At 55.0% G+C, this 20,828-nt stretch overlaps 1 protein-coding gene across 1 annotated transcript in view; it reads right to left on the bottom strand.

The window, feature by feature from the left end:
- The window catches only part of FER1L5 (fer-1 like family member 5), a 63,645-nt gene that overhangs the window by 3,888 nt on the left and 38,929 nt on the right, over nucleotides 1-20,828 (bottom strand). Inside the window, exons 20-45 of the mRNA XM_081833454.1 lie at nucleotides 15,127-15,251; nucleotides 14,151-14,251; nucleotides 13,338-13,515; nucleotides 13,105-13,260; nucleotides 11,806-11,937; nucleotides 10,448-10,611; nucleotides 10,011-10,125; nucleotides 9,071-9,173; nucleotides 8,324-8,487; nucleotides 8,068-8,241; nucleotides 7,685-7,829; nucleotides 7,487-7,564; nucleotides 6,476-6,657; nucleotides 6,109-6,270; nucleotides 5,668-5,769; nucleotides 4,468-4,614; nucleotides 4,220-4,382; nucleotides 4,045-4,070; nucleotides 3,370-3,420; nucleotides 3,123-3,224; nucleotides 2,640-2,759; nucleotides 1,965-2,126; nucleotides 1,613-1,704; nucleotides 1,043-1,213; nucleotides 683-831; nucleotides 342-481 (exon numbers count right to left, since the gene is read on the bottom strand). Of these exons, the coding sequence (XP_081689580.1) occupies nucleotides 342-481; nucleotides 683-831; nucleotides 1,043-1,213; nucleotides 1,613-1,704; nucleotides 1,965-2,126; nucleotides 2,640-2,759; nucleotides 3,123-3,224; nucleotides 3,370-3,420; nucleotides 4,045-4,070; nucleotides 4,220-4,382; nucleotides 4,468-4,614; nucleotides 5,668-5,769; nucleotides 6,109-6,270; nucleotides 6,476-6,657; nucleotides 7,487-7,564; nucleotides 7,685-7,829; nucleotides 8,068-8,241; nucleotides 8,324-8,487; nucleotides 9,071-9,173; nucleotides 10,011-10,125; nucleotides 10,448-10,611; nucleotides 11,806-11,937; nucleotides 13,105-13,260; nucleotides 13,338-13,515; nucleotides 14,151-14,251; nucleotides 15,127-15,251 (3,404 nt within the window). The remainder of the gene's footprint in view (nucleotides 1-341; nucleotides 482-682; nucleotides 832-1,042; nucleotides 1,214-1,612; nucleotides 1,705-1,964; nucleotides 2,127-2,639; nucleotides 2,760-3,122; nucleotides 3,225-3,369; nucleotides 3,421-4,044; nucleotides 4,071-4,219; nucleotides 4,383-4,467; nucleotides 4,615-5,667; nucleotides 5,770-6,108; nucleotides 6,271-6,475; nucleotides 6,658-7,486; nucleotides 7,565-7,684; nucleotides 7,830-8,067; nucleotides 8,242-8,323; nucleotides 8,488-9,070; nucleotides 9,174-10,010; nucleotides 10,126-10,447; nucleotides 10,612-11,805; nucleotides 11,938-13,104; nucleotides 13,261-13,337; nucleotides 13,516-14,150; nucleotides 14,252-15,126; nucleotides 15,252-20,828) is intronic.

The following is a 20,828-nucleotide window of genomic DNA, read 5'->3' on the forward strand; positions in this document are numbered from 1 at the left end:
CAGCCAGGGTTGTAACGTCTGCACATCTGACCCCCGGTGCTACCTCCCGGGCCTCCCTCGGGACAGCCCAAGGCGGCATGGGTGCGGCTGGTAGGATGCCTTAGCGCTTCCACCAACTGCTGCGTGGCCCAGGTTTCTTGCAGATGACTTTTCCAGCTCTGAATCTCTCCCTTCTAGGAGACATCGTTAGAACTTCCCACTTTGAACATGTGCAGAACATGCTGGGCTTCTGTGCATGTGCATGTGTGAATGCGTGGCCTCCTCGTCCCCTCTCTGTCATGGGCTGTGTCCTGGATGGCTGGGCTCCCTTGTCTCCCGCCCCAGCCCCTCCAGTCTTCTACCTGGTCGATGCCTGGCTGGCTGTTGCTGTACAGAGTGCGGGTCTCCACATGCTCAGGGACCAGCCCCTGGGTGTGCAGGAGGTACAGTGCAAGGCGTTCTTTCTTAGGTCCCAAATAATGAACAGGAGGGGGCATGGGCTCTAGATGGAAGGAGGTGGAAGGAGGCGATCACAGCGTCATTAGCCTTCCCATCTCCCAGGCAGGTGCCCTCCCCACCCCTCCCTCCAGCCTGGACAGTGGGCGTGGTTGCCCTGTATAGGAGGAAAGGGCAAAATGGGGCAGGTGCCGTCTGGTTTCAGAGGCCTGGATCTGTGTCTTCTGGCAGGTGCTGTACTTCTCACCAAAGCTTTGCAGTTTGAATTTTTTCCCATTGTAAAAAACAGTGTCCTCCTCAGGACTGAACAGAGGCGGAGGCAGCCCTTTCTGTTTGGCATGGCGTTCCAAGAGGAAGCTTGGGGTCATCTGATCCCGCCACCTAAAGGGCCCTGCGCTGTGGAATTAAGGGAGAGGAAAAGGTGAGAAGGTTTGTGTCCTAGAGAACATTCTGCTTTGAGCTGCAGGATGAGCAGTGGTGGGGGCATGAGTGGAGCCAGGTTTGGGCCCTGGTTCCCCAGCCCGGATGCAAGTCTCCCCCCAAGGGAGCTGGGGCCTCCCTCCTCCACCCCTCCCCTGCTCTCTTGCCCGGCCTCAGGTCCACTCACTAGCAGTAGGATTTGGAGAGCCCACAACGGGCTCCAAAGCCAGACAGGAGTCGGTTTTCGAGGTCAATGACTGTGGTTCCAATCTTATCATCAGGCGAGAACAGGTCAAAGTCATATAGCTGGATCTCTAGGTCCTTCTCCAGGGGGATGGTGCAGCTCAGTTCAAACATACTGGGGGGTGAGGGTGTTGGAGACTGCAGAGTCTGCGGACCATGCTATCTGCAGGCCTCCCTGTCCAGCTTCTCAGCCCCTCGTTTGGTCATGGTGAATATGGAGAACAGAGCCTGGGGTGGCTGCCACCTGCTAAGAACTATCCCCCAGGGTTGGCTAGAAATAACTTGGCAAGCCTGGCTTGTGGGACCCTGAACTCCTTTCCCAGGCGAAGTGTTTGAGAGGGAGGGTAGAACTGACCACCTTCCATCTGTCAAGCCCCGAGAGTGTGTGAGATCCCATGCTAGGAACTCAGAGGTTAGAAAGAAATGGAAGAAGTCTTCGCCTTTTGGACCTTACTCCTAGCACAGCGTGGGAGGGTGTGGTGAAGTGGGATTGGGTAAAGTTGGGGCAGCTCACATGCCGAAGATGGGATTCAGAGTGTTGGGCTGGTACTTGTCCCGGTTGCCCATCTTTGTCTGTCCCAGTTTCAGGATCACATAAGGGTCACACTGAGGTTCAGTCATAGTGAGGGAGAGGTGACAGGAAATGGAGAGTCAGTCCAGGTTGGTTGGGGAGGGTGGGGGAGGGGCAGAAATGAGCCCCTGGCAGCAGAGGGAGCCTGTGGGGAGGTGGCCATCTGGGTATCTGGCTGGGTATCCGTAGCCTGAGGGAGCTCCAGGACCCTGGGGTTTGACGTGAATTGTGGGAAGCACCTGGGCTGGGCGGGCCCGGAGACGATGAACACCACGGGGTTGGGGCTGCTCATTACCAGGCCATTGGAATCTTGGGGCTGCAGGTTGATGGCTCGGACCATGTACACGCGCACCAAGCACTCCTGGGGGAAGTCCTCTTTCTCGCGCCAAACCAAGAACTGGCGGGGGGGCTTGGGGGCTTTTGGATCCTCAGGAAAGGGGTAGACGCGGAAAAGGCCCTGTGTGTGTGTTGGGGAGGGAAGATGTTGGCAGCGCAGGCCCAGCCCTGCAGGAGGTGCCCCTGGCCCAAGTTCAGGAGAGAGTGGCCTGCACTGAGGATGGGAGAGAGGGGTGCAGCAGAGATGCTCTGCGGGGACAGCAGGTTTAGGAGGGATGTTGGGCAAACAACTGCGGTGGTTAGGTGAGTTTCCAGTTTCTGCTGATGCAGACTCTCATTCCACCCCCGTCCATCCCTTCAGGTTGGAACTTGTTCTCTAAGGCTCTTGGGCCTTGGGAGACCAGTGTAGGCCTGAGCTGGAGTGAGAAGGCCCCTGCCCATCCCGTGTAAGGGGGGAGGTCACTCTGAACCCCTGCATCGGTCAGCCTCTGGTCCCCTGCTCCCCAAAATGGTTTTCAAGCCCTCCCTACCCCATCCGCACCATGAGCATAGAGAGCCAGGGCTTTTATGAGAGTCTTCTGGGGACAGAAGGGGCACGGGAGACGGTGGCAGCTCTGCGGGGGTGAACACGCACCTTGAACTCCCCTACCACAGGGCTGTCCAACTTGGGCTCTTCCTGGTAGAGTCTGAAGGTCTGGCAGAAGTCCTGCAGGCCTTCAAAGGCAGGCACAGCCTCCAGCTCACAGTCATACACCTGCGGGGGTGTGTGTGGGGCCCAAGCCGGTGGGGAGAGCAGGCATGGGCTCAGCCAGAGGGAGGGACTGTTCCTGCTGTCAGGGGGTTGAGGGACCACCAGTTCCCAGGTCTTGCTTTGAAGCGTCTGCCTGCTCAGTGGCCCCAGGGTCAGCACTGCTTGCAGCAGATGGGGCAGCCCTGGTTCCCAAAAGGGCATGTCTGGTGGAGGTGTGGCCTGGAGTCTTGGGGAGATGAGGAGGAAACTACCCCCCACCCCCCACCCCAGTCGCTTCTAGAGGCATCAGGGTGAGGTCTGCTCGTCTCCCCCAGCAGATTTTATTCTGTGTTTCTTAGCAATCTCCCCTCCTAGAGGCCTCCAAACCTGCAGGGTATGGTAGTCTTTGTACTTGTACTGCAGGGACTTAGCATCTCCCGTGGCCCAGAATAGCTTGCTCCACCAGTCCACTTCATGCTCGTATTCATCCTGGCAGGGAAGGTCATTCTGGCCCTCGGGGAGAAGGCACAGTAGCCCTCCCCCTCCCGGGGTCATGCTGCCCCCCCCCCGCCCCAACACCTCCCTGAACTGCCTGGAGTTGTTCCTTATTCCCCGAGGGCTGAGCCTACATCACCTGGGCTTTGCTGGGATTGGACCAGAACTTTTCATAGAGGTAATCTAGGAACTGAAAAATGAGAGCAGGAGAGCAGGGTGTGGCGATGTGCTGACCTAGCCTGCTTACCATCTCTGAACCCCCAGGAGAAAGGGATGGAGGGCAGGGCTTCCTTTCCTGGTTCCCTTGCTCTTCATAGAGCCCTTTCAATTCGGGATCAGCACACATGGGATTAGGAACCAGAAGGAGGCTAAACTTAGTTCTTACCCTCCTTGCACACAGCTACAGAAATGCAGAACCTCAGGCCCCACCCCAGGCCTACTAAATCAGAACCTGCTTTTGCTCAAGATGTCCCCAGGATTCCTGTGCATTCCAGTTGGACAAGTGCTGCTCTCAAGGAGTAGTTCTGAACCTTGGAAACACTGGAATCACCAGAGAGGGGTGGGGGCTTGGAAATACTGCTGATTCCCCGGCAATCCCGATGCGATTGGTCAGTGGCCTGGCCATCAGGATTTCTTTAAACTCTCAGACGGTTCCAATGTGCAGTCCGGGTGGAGAATCACGGCTTTAGAGTTCTCGTGTACGCCGGGAGCTCACACATCAGAACTCTGCTTCATCTCCACCCCTCCTCAGGGACAAGGGTTATCTCCTGTAAATGGCGTGGGAGAAGGTGGAGACCCCGAGCCCTTTACTCACCTTCTGGTACTTGTTCACAGACAGCACTGTGTGGACAAAGAGCAATCATGAGTCTCAGCAGAGGGAGAAGAGAGAGGAGGGGGGCCACCAGCCTGCAGGGCAGCCAGGGCCGCTCCCGCTCCCAGCGCCAGCATGAAGGTGAGGCCCGGGGAAGGGCAGGGAGAAAGGGCCGTACTTGGAAGCTGTGGAGGCATGTAGTCCTTAGCCCAGGGGTCACAGAAGTAGGGTTGTAGGGAGTGGATGTTGGCCTGACCCACCACGGTTTGCTGGCCGAAGTCCTGATTGTCCACCACCTTCAACGTGAGGGGTGGCGCGTAGGTCTCCTCCATAGGCATGAACTGCAGCCCCGAGCAGAGGCGGAGCGTGAGGCCTCCCAGGAGGAAAGGGCTGCCCCAGCCCCTGCTCTGCCCTTGGCTGCCTTACCAGTGTGAGGAAGAGGACTGACTGGGCGAAGTTAGGGTTGGTCTGGAAGTCCTTGATGGGCTCTGTCTGCAGGGACTCTTCCCAGCATTCTACCAGGAGCTGGGGGGAACGCACCTGCTTCATGTTCCGAAGGCCCCAGACCAGAATCTGCCGGAACAGAGGAGAGTAGGGCAAGGGGCAGCTGGGGCCTCTGTAATGGGGTGCTGGCCAGAGTGAGGGGGCTGTCCTGGGAGTGATGGTGCATCAGGGAGCATCCAGGGCCAGGGAAGGAGCTGGATGAAGTCAGAGTCTGAAGGCTAGCACAGGTCTCCTGTCCTGTGAGGGAATCAATGCTTGTCCCCAAGGCCTCCATGACAGAGTGCCCTCTGGCTACTGTGAATATCCTTCACTGGCCTCCAGAGCCCCTGAGGCATTGCCCTTCCTCCCCTGCTGCTTTGTCCGGCCTGCGGTCTTCAGGAGGGAGTTCCTGAGGCTGATTGCCTCGAAGGCCCACAGATGTAGGGGGTGCCCCAGATTTCTTGGGCATTCCTGTTGCTATCTAGCTCATTGCTGACTTGGATCCCATAGAACTCCATGGTCATTCAGTGCTCTCAAGAGATAGACACTGGGCACCCCAGGAAATGTCCATGCTCTTACAGAGGCCTGTTTGGGGGACCAGAGTGGGGTTACCTGATCTTAGGGGGCATCTCCAGAGCCAGGAGGACCTGACCATCTTTTGCTCTTTGCCAGATTTGTGGCAGAGCACAAAGGTTCGATGTGGGGACCTCCAGCCTACAGTCAAAAGATAGATGAGAAACATCCTGGCATTTGGAGTCAGGCGGGGCCGGGCCCAGATTCTGGCCCTGCCACTTATCCCTGTGTCACAGTGCCTGGGCTAGCTTGTCTCTGAGTCTCAAGTTTTCTTGTCTGAAAAATGGCCCCCACTACAGAGGGGCAGCGAGGGGCTCAGGTGAGAGCCCGAACACTGAAGCCCTTGGTCTATGACCCACCACGGAGATCTGCATTTAAGACAGTTACTCTGTCAGAGCTTCTGCTCTTTATGTCTCTCCTGTCTCCCTCCATCTCTCAGACATTATCTTCCTGGGGTCTGAGCTTTGGATCAGGTAGTCAGGAGGGCCCAAGGAGAGTCCGCAGAGAGAGCCCTGCGGCGCCCGACTGCTTTGGAGGGTGCCCGCCCTCCCCGCCCCCCACCATCATCACCTCCACAGCCATTTTCTTTAGCGTGGGCTGGATGCTCTTGGGGAGCGTGTAGACTCCATTCTTCCACGGAACACTTAAGATTGGCGGTCTCTCTTTGACACTCTGAAGGGGTGAGGTGGGAGAGCAGGGAGCATGAGGCTCTAGTGGGCTCGTCCTCCTACTCCCCACCCCCAAATCAAGTCCCTAGCAGGGCTCCAGGGAGGAGGCTCCAGAGCCCTGCGGGTGGCAGCAGGCAGGGCGGTTAGGGAGAGCTTGGGCAGGCCGGCAGCCGGCAGCCCCAAGCCCAGTGTGCTGGCTCCCAGGCCCCAGGCCTTCCCTGAGGGGATGGAGTTGGGGACTGCTGCTGGTGGGAACTTGAGGCAGGGGAGTGGGGCAGGGCGGCACCCCCGCCCCCCCCGCCCCCAGCACCGCAGCTGCCAGCCGGGCCTTCCCTCCCGGTACCTCAGTCTCGAGGATCAGCTCACAGGACACCAGGATCTCGCCTTCTTTCTCCCCTAGCAATCTTACAAGGGGGTGCCACCTCAGAGGGGGCAGGGTCCGTGTTTGGACATCCAGCCAGACCACCGGGGACCACGTGCTCCGGGCCCACAAGCTCTCCTTTCCCTGTAGGGAAGGGGAAGTTCACCAGACACGGAGGCCAAGCTGGCAGGGTCCTGGCCCCTCCCCTGGGATGCTGACAGCTCTCAGATACAGGCTGGCGTTTATGTCGCGTGATGCTCTCTGTGAATCAGGCCCCACTGGAGCACTTGTGGTGTATTCTCCTCTAAAATAAAAACTCAGCCACTCTGCCCGCTCCAGCCCACTGTACCTGGGAGTCCTGCTGCCACAGTTCCAACACCACGAGTGGTGGGCTTGCTTTGGTGTCTTCGGGGTTCTCGTACAGAAGAAGGTGCTGGAAAATGAGCGTCTGGGCCCACGTGGGGGCCGCAGAGCTCTTCAGGGTTTGGGTGCACTGGCTATGGTTCAAGAAGACCAACCGAATGAAGGGCACTGGGGGGTGGGCAGAAGGAGAGGAGAGGGTCCTGCCACTGAGCTATCAAGCGAGGCGCTCCCCCCGGCAGCTGCCACCAACCACTGGACCAGAGATCCCGGCAAGCCCAGGCTGGGCAACCACAGCCACTGCCCAGAAGGCCACCTCAGTGCAAGCTGCAGGCCAACGGCCGTGGGACCATTGGTTCCATCCACATCTCTCTGACACCACCTGGTTGAGGTCTGGGGGTCCCAGGGGTGGAGGCCCCAGGGCTCCTCTGGAGGAGTTCTGAGGAGCAGCTACACGTGCCTGCCCTTCCACAGCATCAGCGAGTGGCTGTGACACCCAAGTGTCAGGGGACATCATGTGGCCTTCTCAATGTGGACGCTGACGCCCAGTGGACACAGCTCCCGGCAGACACCCGCTGCCCTGGCTCGGAGCCTCATCCGGCCACCTGCTCCTTACAAACAGGGCTACCCATAGGAGCACACGACTCTCCTAAAACCTTCACGGGCCCTCCTCTCCACCTCTCATCTTCTGACACAAGGGACATGCGGTCCCGGTGTGTGTCACCGTTTGTCTTCCTGTCTCATCAGTACTCTGCCAGAAAACTTCCCTCTTCACCGCCAGGGTGAAGCCTCCCCAACTCCCCCTTCTTGATTCCACAGTGTTGGGCACATATCTCAGGAACAGCCCTGCCTTATACACCTTGATTTTATCTCTTCCCCAAGCCAGGGCCCTGAGGGGCTGGGGAGAGGGGCCTGCATGCTTGCACCCCCTTCCTTGTCATATTCTTTATGCTGCTGGGGTCCCCAGGGGCTTGGGCAGAAAGGGGTGCCTGTTGCCTACCCTGGAATGTCTGGATCTGGTTGGACATTAGGTTTCGGGCCTGGTAGATGTAGCAGAAAAGCTGGTAGTAGTGGGGCTCTGGGTAAGAGAGGAGCCTCGTCCATCAGTTGCCCCCAGGATCCCCACACTGGCCCCTCCCCACAGCCTGCCCTCAGATGCAGGGTCTCTGGGGCCACCAAGCAGACTCTCAAAGCTTACTGTTGAAGATGCAGTAGATGAAGGGTAGGTCATGTAGCTGGGTTTCCTCTGGGGCAGGCCTCCAGGAGCTCCTGATCGTTTTGTCTGGAGCCTGTGTTAGCCTCAAATTCTCTTCCTTCCTAGCCTGCTCTTTCAGATCCATACCCTGTGCCCAGAACATTCTCCCTGAGGCTCTTGCGTGCTTTTCTTGTCTCCGCTAGTGCAGGCCCAGGTCACCTTCCCTTATAGCCTGAGGGTGTGGATCTGGGGCACACACTCCCCCATCCCTCAACCATCAGTGCCCCAACCAGGGGTGTCTCCTGCTGTCTGCCACCCCGCAGCTGGGCCCCGGCTCTGGGAGGTGGGGTTGCAAGGAGGAGTCCCCTAGACCACGGAGGCTTTACCAAGGATCCCTCCAGGAGGAATATGGGTGCAATGCCCTTGTCCTTGTTCAGGACCATCCTGCGGTGCCAGCAGCGGCGGCGGAACCGGCTCTGGGGCTGAGGGTTCAGGTGGAACTTGGAGCCGAAGGTGCCATACTCCCAGCCCTCCTCCTCCTTGGCTGGGCTGGGGTGGTGCTGCGGGGAGGGGAGCAGAATGTCACCCTCCCACCATGGCACGGGCTGGGGGTGGGGGGACCCACCCAGGCAGTCCTCTCACCAGCTGCAGGAAGGAGAGGGTCTCCTGCTCCAGGCTCAGCTTCCCATGGTTCCGGCAGCGCAAACGCACCCAGCGCCGCCGGCGGCACGAGTAGTAAGTCTTCTCCACTGAGTTCCAGACCCGGGGTTGGCCCGACGGCTCAATCCCCACTCCGTACTCCCAGCCTGCAGAGGCAGGGCCACGGCCTGTGGGTGCCCAGGTGCCCACGGGCTGGGAGGTGTGGACAGGCCTGAGAGATGGGCCCCAGAAGGCAGGCTAAAGGGGAAATGCTTTCCCTCACGTCCAGGTGTCTCAGGCCCTGAGTTGTGGAAAGGACGGTGTGCTCACGAGGGTGGCTTGGGCCCAACCACCCATCTTACACATGAGGAAGGCGGGGCTCAGAGACGTCCTGTGACCCACACAAGGTCACACAGCCCATATATAGCAGACTCAACGTCTTGAGCCCAGGTCTTCGGACTTCCAGCCCATCACTCCTTCCCTGGAGCTACTACCTCAGGGGAACCCAGGCTCCGTGACCATTTTCCCCTTTTCTAGAAAGTGCTCAGGAGGCACTTACAACCTGCCCGGTCTGAAAACTGGGGCCCATGTCTATAGAAAGGGTGGAGACCCCACTGTCCAGAGGCTGGGCAACCCCTGGAAATTCAGGCCCATCCCACCTGAGAGCTTGGTTGCTTTGAGGCTGTGGGAAGTGTCAGTCCCTGGCAGCTCCAGGGCCTCCTTCCCTCAGCCCGTGACCCGGGGACTGACCCTCACTGTCCACCGCGTGGTTCAGCTCCACGACCCAGTTCTTCTTAACGTGCCAGCCTTGGGGGCACTTCACATTCTCCCGGGCCTCCACGGGCTCTCCGTTCTGAGGGTGGATAGACAGGGCAGGCCGGGGGCATCTGAGCTGGGAGGCCACCTTCACTCATCTACCGTGGCCATGGTGCCTCCCTACTCGGTGGGGAGTCTGCTTCTCCCTCTCCCTCCGTCCTCCCCAACCCGTGCTCTCTCTCGCGTGCGCACTCTTTCTCAAATAAATAAATAAAATCTTTTTTTTTTTTTTAAAGATTTTATTTATTCATTTGAGAGAGAATGAGATAGAGAGAGAGCATGAGAGGGGGGAGGGTCAGAGGGAGAAGCAGACTCCCCGCCGAGCAGGGAGCCCGATGCGGGACCCAATCCCGGGACTCCAGGATCATGACCTGAGCCGAAGGCAGTGGCTTAACCAACTGAGCCACCCAGGTGCCCAAATAAATAAAATCTTTAAAAGAAAAAAGATAAAATGAAACAAAATCCAAAGTTCAGTTCCTCAGTCCCGCAAGTACATTTCAAGTACTCGATAGGGGGACAGTGCAGACACAGAACATTTCCATCATCACAGAAAGTTCTCTCAGACGGTGTGGGCCTAGACTAGCCCCAGACATTCTCTCCTTCTGGGTAAGCACTACCTTTGGAAGAAGCCTAGGAAGGAAACACTGCCCCCCTACGTTGTTCCTTACAGTCTCGGAAGGCGCCTCGACCGGCCGTCTGAGGACACTAACGCCATCAGTGCGCGCTCAGGCTCCTGCGCGGTGTGTGGGGGCAGGGCTCAGAGGGTAACCCGTGGTCTGGTGCTCTTCCCACGGACAACCCAGCTTGCAGGGCACCCACCTGCGTGCCCTGCTTGTCCCCCCCGTCCCCCGAGGCAGCTTTAGCCCCTGCTCACCACATCCGTGTTCGGGATGGCTGCCCGCACCCAGGCCCCCGTGGTGTCTCGACGCTGGTTCTCATACACCTCCTCTAGCACCTGGCTCTTGTTGATGTCTACGTCCAGGAGGAGTCTGGGGGCAGTGAGACCCCAAGTTTCCAGCACATCTCCCCAAACTTTCAGGCTCCCGGGTCGTCCTCTGCTGGCCCAGTGTTCCCCTACCTGGCAGCCCCACCTGCTCTGGGCAAGGCTGGGCAGTGGGGCTTGGCATCCAGGGCAGTGTGGTGGGCAGGGCCCTTCGTCTTGGGCACCCCAGTCGCTGGGAGCAGGCCACAGTGGCCACGGGCCCACCTCCCCGGGCTGCGGCTAACTGGTTCTCCCGGGCGAAAAGAACAGTCCCCCCAGTGCTGCATGTCCAGGGGCACACAGGCTCCGGGCCCGCACCCTAGCCTTACCTCCTCTGAGGCTCCACTGTCCACTGCCCCTGCCAGTGCCATCCTTGGGGCACCTGGAAATCCTCCTTGGGGACAGCCTTGTGCCCCATGACGTCTGAGAAGTTGGGGCAGCGGTACAGCCCCTGCTGTCCCCACTGGTCTTTATACTTGGCCTGGTTCTCGTACTGGGGGAGGGGCGGTTGTCAGTGCCTCGCACCGCCCCGTCCCCCCACTGGGACGTTGGGCCCCTCCTTGGGCCCCCTGCTCTGGGCTGCAGGGACCTCTTGGAAGTGTGTTAGGCAAGAAGGGGCCAGGGGCTTATCACAGGCAGCACTTCTCCCCAGCGGCACTCGGTTAGGACAGGAGGATGCTGTTCATCAAATCCTCACCTCAGGCCAGGCCCATGCCTAGGGTTTTATGTGAACTGTTCCCTGTAATCCTCACAGCCCCATTTCACAGGGGGGGAAACTGAGCTCAGAGGTCAACGCTACCCCAGGGTGCTCAGCCACTGAAGGGTAGAGCAGGCAGATGCCTGTGTTAGAGCCTGGGCGGGGGCGGGGCGGGGGGGGGGTTGCTGCGGTGCGCTCCGTTAGCCTTGTCGCTGCTGACTCGGGGAACCCAGTGCTCTCCACCACTTGCCGCATCTTTGCTGCCTCTGAGCCTTTTTCCCCACATCCCCCTGCTGGACGTGCAGCCCCTGCTGCCTGCACCTCATCCTAAATCCCCTCTCATCTCACGTCTCCAAGCCCTACGTAGGGGCTGGTTACGCATGTTAGGATATATCCATGCACAGTGTGCAACTTTGGAACCACAAAAATTTATTTTTGACTCAGTAAATTAAAAAGCTGAAAATTCTTAAACTTCTTTCCCTCTGCTCTCGGAGCCTTCTCCTGAGCCACGTCCTCCCCCAGGCAACAAGGGTCATCTTTCCCTCCTCTGGTTCTAGAGCAGTCTCTGACTGGCTGCTCGCCCACCCCCTGCGTCTGTGGTTTTCTGGGAAGATGCCTCACTTCCTGCTCCTCTGAATGTTCCAGGACCCTCCCTCCCCAGAACCACCAGACTGGCCTGGAGGACCCAGCTGGAGTCTGCAGGGGTCCTAGGCTGCCATGTTGGCGACAGATGAGACCTCACCTCACATGCCCTGAAGTAACTGGGAGAAACTCCCAGTGAAGCTCCATCAGGGAGAGAGTGACTGGCCCTAAGGGATCACCCAGCTGCCCCTTTTATCACCACGCCTATGGCTTGTCAACATCTGAGGCTGCTCTAGGCTCTGCCACCTCTTTATCAAAGCCCATCGCATAATCGTCAGATTCTCCACCTTTGGTGCTGGGCTCTGGCAGCCCGGCCTTCCCCCTGCTGCCCCCCCGGGCGCTGCTCACCGTCTCTGCGTACACAACAACCTCGCCCTGGCGCAGCAGCTGCAGATCCTTGCTGTCCGTGACGTTGCCGAGCCACATGCAGACCCGGAGGTGCGCTGGCAGCGTGTCCTTCTGTCCTTCACCCTCTGGGTACTAAACCAGAGGCAGGGCGACCCCACAGGGTTGCACGTCCCCCCCGGGGGGCAGGGGCGTGGGTGAGGGAGGGGCACATACACCTGCTCCTTCACACCGAGCCCTGGGTGCTGGGGCTTAAAGTGAACGATAGAGTTCCTGCTTTCCAGAGGGAGTTAATATGCAAATGGTATACCTGTGACCCCATGCATAACAGAGGCTGGTGGGGTTTGTGGGGAGAGGGGCGGTGCCACCCAGGGAGCCTGGGAAGGCTCCAAAGAGAAGTGGTGATGGTGGTGACATTGACAAGGTAAGTGCCAAATGTGCAGGAGACGCTCTGATCCTCACATGGGGGGTGGGGTGGGGGCGCACATCATTTTCACCAGGCCCATTTTATGGAGGAGCAGACTGAGGCCTGGACGTGGTCAAGGGTTGGTCTGGAGTCACACAGACCATTAAGTTGTAGAGCCAGGAGTCAAGTCTCAGTGGTTCTTGCAGGATGAGAAAGACTTCAGCGGGCATAGGAGGGACATTCCACAATGGTGGAAAGGGCCCAGGGCAGGCAGGTTTGGGGGTGGGGAAGCCCAGCATGGCTTGGCTGTTGAGAGTGTGTGGCCCTGAGAAGGTTACTGCAGTGAGAAGGGGCTGGGGCCAGGCCAGGGAGGTTTGGCATTCTCTGGGAAACACTGGGGAACGAAGGACATCTTTAAGAGCAAGGGAGTGTCCCCCACCTGCCTCCTGGGTTGGGGGGAAGGCTGAAAGGAGGGGCTGTCACCAGGGTGGGGGTGCTGGTCAACCAGCCTTATTTATGACCTGCATCTGATATGATGGGCTGGCGCCCAGGCCTTGTAGGCATTAAATATTTGGAAAGCACTCAATCCTGGTTCAGGGGAGAGATGACAAGGGACTGGACCAAGTGTGGTGTGAGGATGACGGAAGAAATGAATTTGAGGAACATTTATGAGGGATGTGGACTTGGCATCAACCACATGATGATGGGCACTGTCCCCTGCCTTTCTCTGGAGACTGTTTCAACCCCATTTCACCTGCTAAAGGGCCCAGGAGAGACAAAGTGGGTGTGTCCTCAGGGAGACTCATGGGGGCTGCCCCGAGAGTTCAGGGTTTCTCCCTTGGGGTATTCCTGGGCCCTTTCCTCCCCTGAGGGGTGGGGTGGCCTGGCTTCCCCACCTGCAGGATGAGGGTCTGTGTCTTCCCACAGAACCTGCCAGAGTGCAGAGCCCCTGTTGGGGAGAACAGGACGCTGTGGGCGGGCACCTGTGCGTAGGCCACCCGCTGCTCCTTGGACATCAGCCAGATCATCACGTCCGGGAGGCTCATCTGGGGCTGTTGAGGCGGGAGGGCGTCAGGCCTGCGTGGCTGGCTTCAAGTCCTCCTCCCCCACCAGTGTGTCCAGCACCCACCTCGGGGAGCACGGCATCGAGGCGGTATAGCCAGTCCTCCACGGTGGCCACCATGTTCCTGGGCTTAACTTCCTTGGCCTTTTGGGCCAGTTCCTGCAGGAGGAGGCTGCGGAGCTGCCACCTCTTCTTGTCCAGCTCGGTGGCTCTGGGCTGATGGGTCATGCAGGGCAGAGGGTGTCTGTGGCCAGGATCAGGAAGGAGGGCGCTGAGCCTCTCTCCGCCTCACCTCACATGACCTCCCGCCCTGCCTTAGGCCAATGTGCACTTCCTAGACTTGAGATCCTGCCCCACCCCTGTTGGCCTGGCCCTTGGGTTCTCATGCGGTGTGCCAGGCCTGTGCTCAAGGAGCTCACTGTGGAGGTGGGTGAGAGCCCTGAGATAGGGGCCAACCAAACCCTGGGGGGTGTGGGGCTGGGAGAGGCCTTATGATGAATCTTCCAGAACAGGCAGTGCCCTGTGCAGGGCCCTGTGGACAGGAGGAGCAGCAGGGAAAAAGCTGTGGGCCAGGATGTGCAGGGCTTGTCAGGATAACAGGGAGAGGTTTGGTTTGGTGGGAGCATCAGGTGTGGGTGTAGGGAGAGCTGGGATGAGGCTAGGTGGGGAGGTCAGGGCCAGTTTCTGGAGGGCCTGAACAGGGGAGGAGAAGCAGCTCTGTGGTTTGGGCTTCGAGCTGGGGAGAGATTGAGCGGAGCTCCTTTCTTGAGGAGGTGGGGGTTGGGGGCTGTTCTGTATAGGGTGCTGGACTGCACCCACACCCCGTGGGAGCCTGACCTAGCTCAGCCCCAGCCCCAGGGCAGCACACTCCTCCCCTACTTGCAGTCCTCCACCAGCTCCCTCAGCAGCTTCTCCCACTGGGGGAGCAGAGCGGGGTCCCTTGGATTCCTTATGGACTTCAGGGTGTCCAGATTGGCTTTCTGCTCAGCAGGAGAGAAACAGCAAGTGAGCATGGGGGCTCACCCGGGAGAGGTTATAGGAATGACTGGCCCGAGATGTTATCAGTCAGGACTTGGGGGCCTTTGGGGTAACCCAAGGATGTCAGTCCAAGGCAATTACATGCCCTTGCAAGGCGAGGATCCCCACACACCCTCTCCCCTACCCAACAGAATAAGTGGCAGGAAGGAGCCAGGATAGGGCAGAACTGTAAGGGGTAGAGTTTTGACCCAGGGCTTCTCTTCTGTAGGTGCAAAAAAGTCATATCTAAGGTGGAGGCACCATGTGGCACTCCTGCCTAAAAATGTTCAGTGACTTCCCTCCTTAGCAGATGCATAAGACCTTTGTGATCTGACCTCTTCCAGTTTCTCTGGCTTTATTTCCACATCACCTCCATGCCCTTGCTGTCCTGGAACTTCATGTCACCATGGCTTTGCCAACTCTGCACTCCCTTCTCTGCACCCCCACCACGCCCCCAGCAGACTCATTCTTCAAGACTCTGCTCAAATGTCACCTCCTTTTCAAACACCTCCTCTGCTTATCCTCTCTTCAGCTCCCCTCCCCCACCCCCAATCTCGCTGCCCCCCATGGCTCTGGGTACTGGCTCTGGGTAGTGGATCTCCAGCCCTGTGCCCTGTAGTAGCTTTTTGCATGTCCGACTTCCCAGATGGTGAGGCTAAGGCGCTGTGTTTATTCAGCTTTGGGTCTTCAGTGTCTAGCACAGTGCCTGATGCTTCTGTCTTCATTGGTGTGGAGTGCATGAGTGAACTGAGTGACTGGCTCCCTAGGACTGTGATTTAGTCCCCCAAGCCTCCCATCGGTGGCCTGGCCCACCCCTGCACCCTCCTGTACCACTCACCAGGCGGTCCCGAGTGAAGTGCAGGAGGTTGAGGCAATTCATGCGGAAGCTGACATCTTCCCAGTGGGAGGTCACGGCCACGACTGGCTTGGTGTTGTACCAGGGCACATAATGGTAGATGTTCCCTGAGACACAGACACATGTGTGGGCGTGTCTGAGGGACTCTGGGAGGTGTCCTCTTACTGTGTCCCCTCAGGGGAGCCCCCCTGGGCCACTCCGTTCCTCAAGGACACCATCTGCTACTAATCCCGACTGGACCCCTCCCGCCAGAGGGTGGGCTGCTGGCCAATTGAAAACGTATGCACTTTGATGAACACGGTTGGCCTTGTTGAGCATTCATTGTGCTCAGGGTGTCACGTAGCTTTTCAAAGTCCCCATTTTACACACGGGAAAATCCAGGCGGTGGGGGGGTGGTAGTTTGCCCGAGGTGGCTCAGCCAGGTGGTCATAATGCAGGCGTCTAGCTCCAAAGCCCCATGCCCTTAGCCTCAGGCGAGATGCCAAGGCAAGGGGCATGCCTTGAGGTAGGGTCTCCCTTCGGGGTGGTCTGTGAGACAGAGGAGGAGTGGGCTCCAAGCTTAGGGGGAGACCCAGGGTTTGGTTGGGGTGGGCAGACGTTTAACACGAAGGGCCTGCCAGGACAGAGGTGCAGCGTCAGGAGAGCAAGGATGGATACAAACTGGTGATTGGCTTGGCAAACTAGGTTCCCAGGGCATGCTCCTTATTGAAATGAGGGGGGAAGCTAGATGAAACATAAGTTCATTTTTAAATTTTTCTGAGTTGTAGTGCTGACTTGATATAAGGAAAGAAATCCACAGAAGCCGAAATAAAGTAAAAGCAGAAAGTCTGTGAGGCAAGCGAAAGCAAAGCTGACTTTTGCCCGCTAAGTTTCTGGCAAATCCTGGAGAACTTGTGCTTCTCTTTGGCAAGGGCCAGGGCAGGGGGCTCAGCGGAGAAAGTCTAGCACTGCCCACAGTGAGCAGTCTCACAGGAGACCCCGTGTATTATGGGTTGAACTGTGCCCCCTATAAAGCTATGCTGAAGTCCTAACCCCACTACCTCAGAATGTGACCTTATCTGGCAATAGGGTCATTGCAACTGTAATTAGTCAAGATGAGGCCTTACTGGAGTAGGTTAGAGCCTTAACACAATACAGGCGTTCTTATAAGAAGAGGAGAGGGATACAGAGAGAGGACAGCCATGTGAAGACATAGGGACAGAGGGAGCATACCACGTGAAGACAGAGGCAGAGGTGGAGTGCTGTGTCTACATGGCAAGGAGCACCAGAGATTGTAGGCAATCAGCAGAAGCTGGGAGAGAGGCTCAGATCTATGAGAAGGAACCAACCCTGGGGCGCCTGGCTGGCTCAGTCAGTAGAGCGTGCGACTCTTGATCTCGGGGTTGTAGGTTGGAGCCCCATGTTGGGTGTAGAGGTTACTTAAAAATAAAATCTTTAATCCAAAATCTATAAAGAACTTATCAAACTCAACACCCAAAGAACAAATAATCCAATCAAGAAATGGGCAGAAGACATGAACAGACATTTCTGCAAAGAAGACATCCAAATGGGCAACAGACACGTGAAAAAGTGCTCATCATCACTTGGCATCAGGGAAATACAAATCAAAACCTCAATGAGATACCACCTCACACCAGTAAGAATGGCTAAAATTAACAAGTCAGGAAATGACAGATGTTGGCGAGGATGCTGAGAAAGGGGAACCCTCCTACACTGTTGGTGGGAATGCAAGCTGGTGCAGCTACTCTGGAAAACAGTATGGAGGTTCCTCAAAAAGTTGAAAATAGAGCTACCATACGATCCAACAATTGCACTACTAGGGTATTTACCCCAAAGATGCAAATGCAGGGATCTGAAGGGGCACATGCACCCCAGTGTTTATAGCAGCAATGTCCACAATAGCCAAACTGTGGAAAGAGTTTAGATGTCCATCAACAGATGAATGGATAAAGAAGATGTGGTGTATATATACAATGGAATATTATGCAGCCATCAAAAAAATGAAATCTTGCCATTTGCAACAACGTGGATAGAACTAGAGAGTATTACGCTAAGCGAAATAAGTTAATCAGAGAAAGACAAGTATCCTATGACCTCATTGATATGAGGAATTTGAGAAACAAGACAGAGGATCATAGGGGAAGGGAGGGAAAAATGAAACAAAACAAAACCAGAGAGGGAGACAAACCATAAGAGACTCTTAATCTCAGGAAACAAACTGAGAGTTGCTTGAGTGGAGCGGGATGAGGGGGATGGGGTGGCTGGGTGATGGACACTGGGGAGGGTAGGTACTTTGGTGAGCACTGTGAATTGTGTAAGACTGATGAATCACAGACCTGTACCCCTGAATCAAATAATACATTATATGTTAATAAAAAAATAAAATCTTTAAAAAATTAAAAAAATAATAAAATAAAAAAGAAGAAACCAACCCAGCCAACACCTTGACTTTGGACTTCTAGCTTCCAGAGCTGTGAGAGAATAAGTCTCTGTTGTTCTAAGCCACCCAGTTTGTGGTGCTTTGTTAGGGCAGCCCTAGCAAATGAATCTGCCATTCAAAGCTGGCACTCCAAAACCTAAACCTTCAGTCGATGAGAAATAATCCACCACACAGAAGGCAACAGTGAAGAAACCAGCCCATCTCTGGCATGGCTCTGGGTAGAGAGAGCAGGAAACTCTCCTGAACATTTGTAACTGCAAATGGGGCCCCATGCAGGTTGTATTCTGCATTCATATCACCTGTGTAGTCTGGAGAAAATTTAAAATGGTCTTTGGTTGGCAGTGCCCCAGGTAACTGGAGGAAGCAAAGAAATCCTCTCTGAAGGATTTAACTTTAGTCTAAAGTCCCAAAGGGGGCGCCTGGGTGGCTTAGTCGTTAAGCGTCTGCCTTCGGCTCAGGTCATGATCCCAGGGTCCTGGGATCGAGTCCCACATCGGGCTCCCTGTTCGGCGGGAGGCTTGCTTCTCCCTCTCCCACTCCCCCTGCTTGTGTTCCTGCTCTTGCTATCTCTCTCTGTCAAATAAATAAATAAAATCTTAAAAAAAAAAAAAAATAAAGTCCCAAAGGTTTCCTTCAGATAAAGTTCCAAGAAAATGAGCAGCTCAGAACCAAGACACATACTCTCTAGCTCCGCAGCTCTGTTTCCAGGTACACACCCAACCGAAAGGTGTCACAGCATTATCCAAAGACATGTCATAAAATGTTCATGGCAGCATTATTCGTAATAGTCCAAAACTGGAAACCACCAAAATCTCCCTCAGTAGTAGAAGGGAAAAATAAATTATGGTATATTTGCCCAATGGAATACTACACAGCAACGAGAATGAGCTAAGGCCATGCCCAACAACATCTAGGTTTGTGTTTCCATTTCACAAAATGGTAGGCAAAAAGAAACCAGACACGGGGCACCTGGGTGGCTCAGTCGCTAAGTGTCTGCCTTCGGCTCAGGTCATGATCCCAGAGTCCTGGGATCGAGCCCCACATCAGGCTCCCTGCTCAGCAGGGAGTCTGCTTCTCCCTCTCCCTCTGTCTGCCACTCCTTCTGCTTGTGCTCTCTCTGGCAAATAAATAAAATCTTAAAAAAAAAAAAAGTACAGGGGCGCCTGGGTGGCTCAGTTGGTTAAGCGTCTGCCTTCAGCTCAGGTCATGATCTCGGGGTCCTGGGATTGAGCCAAGCATGGGCTCACTACTCAGCGGGGAATCTGCTTGTCCTTCCCCTCTGCCCTTCCCCCACTCATGCACACGTGCATGTGTGCACGCTCTCTCTCTCTCTCAAATAAATAAAACCGTAAAAAAAAGTTTACTTAAGAATGAAAAAAAATAGTGGAAACAAAATACTCAAAATACCGTGTGCCAAATGGTGGAAACTACTACGGAGAGGAATGAAGTGGGGAATAGGGATAAGGAGCTGCCAAAAATTTTAAATAGAGTGGTTATCTAAGGCCCTTCCAAGAAGATCTAGAAGAAATTATGCAGAATACAGCTCAGAGAGATGACAAATATGGAAGAGAGATTTAAAAATATGAAGAACAGAATGAGGAGTCCCACAGAGGATAGAGTGAGTTTGAGGAGGAGCTGTGTAAGAGACAAGGGGAAGGAGTAATTGTCGAAGCAAAAATATCTTTTTTTTTAAAAGATTTTATTTATTTATTTGACAGACAGTGAAAGCAAGAGAGATCACAGAGGGAGAGGGAGAAGCAGACTCGCCTCTGAGTGGAGAGCCTGATGCGGGACTCGATCCCAGGATCGAGTGGGATCATGACCTGAGCCGAAGGCAGTCGCTTAACCGACTGAGCCACCCAGGCACCCCACGAAGTGAAAATATCTTATAATTTTCTCGAATCATTGGAAGACACCAGTTTCAGGCTCTGGTACTGAGTGAATCATTAGAATGATAAATAAGCAGAAAAAAAAAAAAAATAAGCAGAGATCCAGGACTGGGGTTCTCAGATATGAACGTGTGGATACAAGATGGCAATTTTCTTCTTCTACTCTTAGATAGTACACAAAAGCAACGAGGAGGAGGAAAACAACTCCATTTTCAGCAAAACAAGGAGACAGATATAATCTGTAGACTCAAAATACACATAAGGACTGCCAAAAGCAACTACGATTGCCGTCCAAAGCTGAAGCAGGAAGGGGTGAAGTGTAACAGAAGTCACCTGCGGGGAAGCTTGGAGCAAGGCAGACAGCTGGGAGCACAGCTTGATGGGAGCAGAGTGCGGAAAGTGCCAGCAAAAATACGCTCCCAGAACGACCTCTGGGCACAGATGAGGAAATGTGAGCTGGCAAAACACAGAAAAAAAGTAGAAGCAAAAACAAAAACACCCTAAAAAGGAAGACAACATAAAAAGAAGCCCAAGGGAGATTAGACCCTGCAGACAACTCAGGGAGAGGCACAGAAATAAGGATAGAAATAAGAAAAGTGACCAAAATAAAATGGAAATAGAGAGTCACAAAGGATCAGGGCAAAGCTGATGGATAAAGAAAACCAAGGAAAACTGTTAAGCCCAAAAATGGGGCCCCTAAAGTAGAAAACCTACACCATGGCACAGAATATTTAAAAATATAATTTAAGAAAACCCACATGGGAAAGAGATAGTCTTTTAAACAAATGGTGCTTGAAAAATTGAACTATTCATATACAAATTAATTCAAAATGGATCATACAGCTAAATATAAGAACTAAAACTGTAAAACTTTTTGAAGATAGGAGAAAAATATTCATGACCTTGGGTTAGGCAAAGAGATCTTAGATATAACACCATAAAAGAAAAAAAGTTGTATTTCATCTTAATTTAAAATGTTCGCACTTCAAAGACACCATTAAGAAAATGAAAAGACGAGCCACACACTATTTGCAAATCATATAGCTGATAAAATACTTGTATCCAGCATATATAAAGAACTCTTACCATCCCATAAGAAGAAGACAGACAACCCAATTTAAAAACTGTGAAAAAAATTATACCACCAAATAAATTATTTTTTTTTTTAAGATTTTATTTATTTATTTGACAGAGAGAGACACAGCGAGAGAGGGAACACAAGCAGGGGGAGTGGGAGAGGGAGAAGCAGGCTCCCCGCAGAGCAGGGAGCCCGATGTGGGACTCGATCCCAGGACCCTGGGATCATGACCTGAGCCGAAGGCAGTCGCTCAACCGACTGAGCCACCCAGGCGCCC

This window comes from Leptonychotes weddellii, chromosome 10 (genome assembly GCF_054177405.1).
Source record: "Leptonychotes weddellii isolate Sample4059 chromosome 10, ASM5417740v2, whole genome shotgun sequence".
NCBI classification, from domain to species: Eukaryota; Metazoa; Chordata; class Mammalia; order Carnivora; family Phocidae; genus Leptonychotes; species Leptonychotes weddellii.